Raw genomic sequence first — 3614 nt, forward strand, 5'->3', positions numbered from 1 at the left:
AAGTGAGTATGAAGCTTTTCATAGTCTTACACCAGTTGCGATATCAGTAACTTTCAATATACAATTAAAATTATCTTAAAAACATAAGCGCAAAATTTAATATTTTTTTTTAAAAACGCGAAGTAATTGAACAGCATACAGAAATATTAGATTGATTTATCACGTTGCATTTTGGTCTTGTTAGCTATAATGCCAATAGTGATTAATATACAGTCTTAAATTGTAATAAATATGCTTAAGTATTACTTGAAATGAAGGTCAAATAAGACATAATATGAGCTTTGGAGATTCGGTTACTTCTCCCTATACAGCATGGATTTCAAGCCATTGTGCAAATTTTAAAACTAGTCTATATTTCAAGTGTTATCAAGAGGGCTTTATACCGAACTTGTGTACAAACTAATCATGACATGTCCTTTTCAGAACCAAAACTAGAGCCAGTCATTGAACTGAGCCATTGTGCAGAAGTGATACCAAATTAAACGTAAAAAATAAATAAATAAAGCAACGATCTTAAAAAGGATTGTTGCTTTATCTTAAAAGGGATTGATCCTAAAAGGGATTGATAAAAGGCGGGCCGGGGCTATGGGCTAGCCACCTATTCCCTGGTTAAGTTAATGGTTACAGAAACATCAGTGATACATAACCCAGAATTCTCGATGATGACGAAGACTGCATGCCCACGGACTGATTTTATGACTGCGAAAAAACATCTACGCCTTCGATTCTGGAATGTAAGGACATTGCGAGAGGATAGTAGACTTGATGAACTTGTCGAGCAGGCATTGAAATTTAAGCTGGACATCCTTGCTACGAGCGAGGTTCGTCGACTCAGCTTTGGGACAAAAATACTGAAAGGACAAAAGTTCCTATTTTCTGGACGGGATGACCACCACCGTGAGGGAGTCGGTCTACTCTTGAACACAGAAGCTTTCAAAGCTTTACTAGAATGGAAACCAATTAACAGCCGTATCCTCACGGCCAGGTTTACTTCCCAACACGCTAAAATGACACTGATTTCATTGTATGCTCTGACAAATGACGCAGACAACAATATCAAAGATGAATTTTTTCGTACCTTGAAAGATGTGATAAGAGCTGCACCTCGGCATGACATCATGTGTGTTCTCGGAGAATGCCAGAGTTGGCGATGACAATGAATACGCATCCTGCGTTATCGGGAGGCGCGGTGTCGGTAACCTGAACGAAAACGGCTCCCTATTGATCAACCTTGCTATTGAACACGGGTTGTTGATCGGTAGAATGTTATTTCCATATAAGGACATTCACAGATACTCTTGGACGTCCCCGTACCACAGAACCAAAAATCAGTTCGATCATATTCTTTGGAGTAAAGCTCGAAGAAGAAGTCTCTTAGATGTAAGAACCATGGAAAGTGCTGACTTAGCTTCAGACCATGAACTAGTTATCGCCAAGGGCCAGATCAAGCTTAGAGCTCAGAAACAAAGGAGACATACTCAGACGATATTTGATGTGGACAAGCTGAACGAAGCAGTAACGAAGAGAAAGTTCTGCCTATCTCTCAAAAATCGTTTTGAATTACTGGGAAGTCACAACACCGAAGACGCAGGAAGCGTTGAACCGATATGGACTGCACTCTCGTCTGCCTGTGCAGAATCTGCGAAAGAGATCCTAGGCGTCCGAAAGAGATCTAAAGATAGATGGATTGCCAATGAAACATGGAAGAGCATAGCTGAACGCACCGCCTTAAATAGACAAAAGAATAGCGCACAAGGTGCTCACCAAGCTCGCCTCTCAGTGCTGTACCTTCAGAAGCACAAGGAAGTAGACACGAATTGACAAACGTAACTTCGTCGAAGCCAAAGCTGAACAAGCAGAAGAAGCTGCCAAGAAAGGTGACTCAAGGCTCGTCTACGAAATAACGAAAGAAACTGCGAGACTTGCAAAAACTGCCGAAGGTCCAGTGAAAGACAATAAAGGAAACCTCCTAACTTCTAAAGAGCAGATTAAGGAATGTTGGGCAGAACATTTCGAGAACGTTCTTAATCGACCAAGACTGCCTCAGACACCCCATATCCCAGTAGTACCTTTATTCGATTTAGGCATTAACCTAGACCCAATTTATCCCACTGAGGTCTTGGCCGCTAAGAAGTTAAAAAATGGCAAGTCACCTGGTGCTGATGGCATCGCTGCTGAAATAATAAAAGTTTCATTGGGCATATGTACGACAGTTTGGCTCACCCTTTTCAGAACCGTCTAAGAAACGGAAAGAGTTCCCAAAGATTGGAGCAAAGGCATTATATTAAAACTATTTAAGAAAGGAGATGCCAAGTTCTGTGAAAACTGAAGAGGGATCGCCCTTTCAGCTGTAGCTGCTAAGCTGTTCAGCCTGATAATACTAAATAAAATCATCAATCAGATCGACCAAAACCTCCGCGAGGAACGAAATGGCTTTAGATCTAGGAGAGCGTGCGCTGGCCTTGTCTTCATTATACGAATGCTGATTGAAGAGAGCAATGAACGGAGGAGGATATTGCTGATTTTATTCGTAGACTTCGTAAAAGCATTCGATCCAATCGATAGAGAAACCCTGTGGAAGATTTTATCCCACTATGGATTGCCAGAGAAAATAGTAAATCTGGTCATGGCCGTGTACGAAAAAACAGAATGCTACGTTCGTACCACTACTGGCGACACAAGATGGTTCAAAATCACTTCGGGGGTTAAGCAGGGATCTGTCCTCCTGTTCATCATTGTCATCGGCTTCATCCTCCGAAATTCTAACGGCAAAGGAGTAAGACTTAGCAACTCAAAACAACTGTCTGATGTAGAATTTTCTGTCGACCTAAACCTTCTAGATGAAGACAAGGCTAGCCTGCAAGAATTCTTTAATCGTGTAACAGACCGAGCCGAAAAAGTGGGACTACACGTTAACGTAAAGAAGACAAAATGTAAGGCTGTTCGCAGCGATCAACCTCTCGAGATCTTCCATAAGGGAGAAAGAGTCGAATAAGTATCATGCTGTCGATACCTTGGCAGTATAGTTGGAGAGAGGGGCAACATAGCTAAAGAGGTCAAGACCAGATTTGGGATGGCACAGACTGCCTTGAATCGGCTCTCATCAATATGGGAATCTCCAAAATTCTCCTTAAGGCCCAAAATGAGACTCTTCAACAGCAACGCGATGAACATACTGCCTTAGTCATGTGAAACCTGGAAATTTGACCAAACTCTAAAGAAACGTCTGCTAGCCTTTGAAAATTACTGTCGCCGACGATTGTTGCACGTCCGCTGGTACTACCGAGTTACCAACGAACAACTACGAATCCGCACCAAGCAACCACCTGTCACAGAACTAATCAAGTATAGACGCTGGCGTTTTCTTGGTCACGCATTACGCATGTCGGAGAATACACTACCGAAGATGACGTTCGCATGAAATCCAGGGTGTTCAAGACGCAGAGGTAGGCCGATGAATACTCTACGCCGGACGTACGAAAAAGACCGAGCAACAATAAACACTGCTATTGTGCCAGACTGGGCAGGTGTATTAGCCGCTGCCCAGCTTCGAGAAGAATGGCGGACTGTCACTGATGCCCTTTGCGCCCTGGATGGCGTTGGAGAAACTAAGA

At 42.6% G+C, this 3614-nt stretch overlaps 1 protein-coding gene across 1 annotated transcript; it reads left to right on the forward strand.

Annotated features, from left to right (window-relative positions):
• The first annotated feature begins 617 nt into the window (after positions 1–617).
• LOC148940889 (protein CFDP2-like) lies at positions 618–1154 on the forward strand. Its single transcript, XM_089105101.1, has one exon. The coding sequence runs from the start codon at positions 618–620 to the stop codon at positions 1152–1154; it is 537 nt and encodes a 178-aa protein (XP_088961227.1).
• Positions 1155–3614: the final 2460 nt, after the last annotated feature.

The sequence above is a fragment of the Artemia sp. Qi Xiang Cuo genome, chromosome 19 (genome assembly GCF_049724085.1).
Source record: "Artemia sp. Qi Xiang Cuo chromosome 19, ASM4972408v1, whole genome shotgun sequence".
Classification (NCBI taxonomy): Eukaryota; Metazoa; Arthropoda; class Branchiopoda; order Anostraca; family Artemiidae; genus Artemia; species Artemia sp. Qi Xiang Cuo.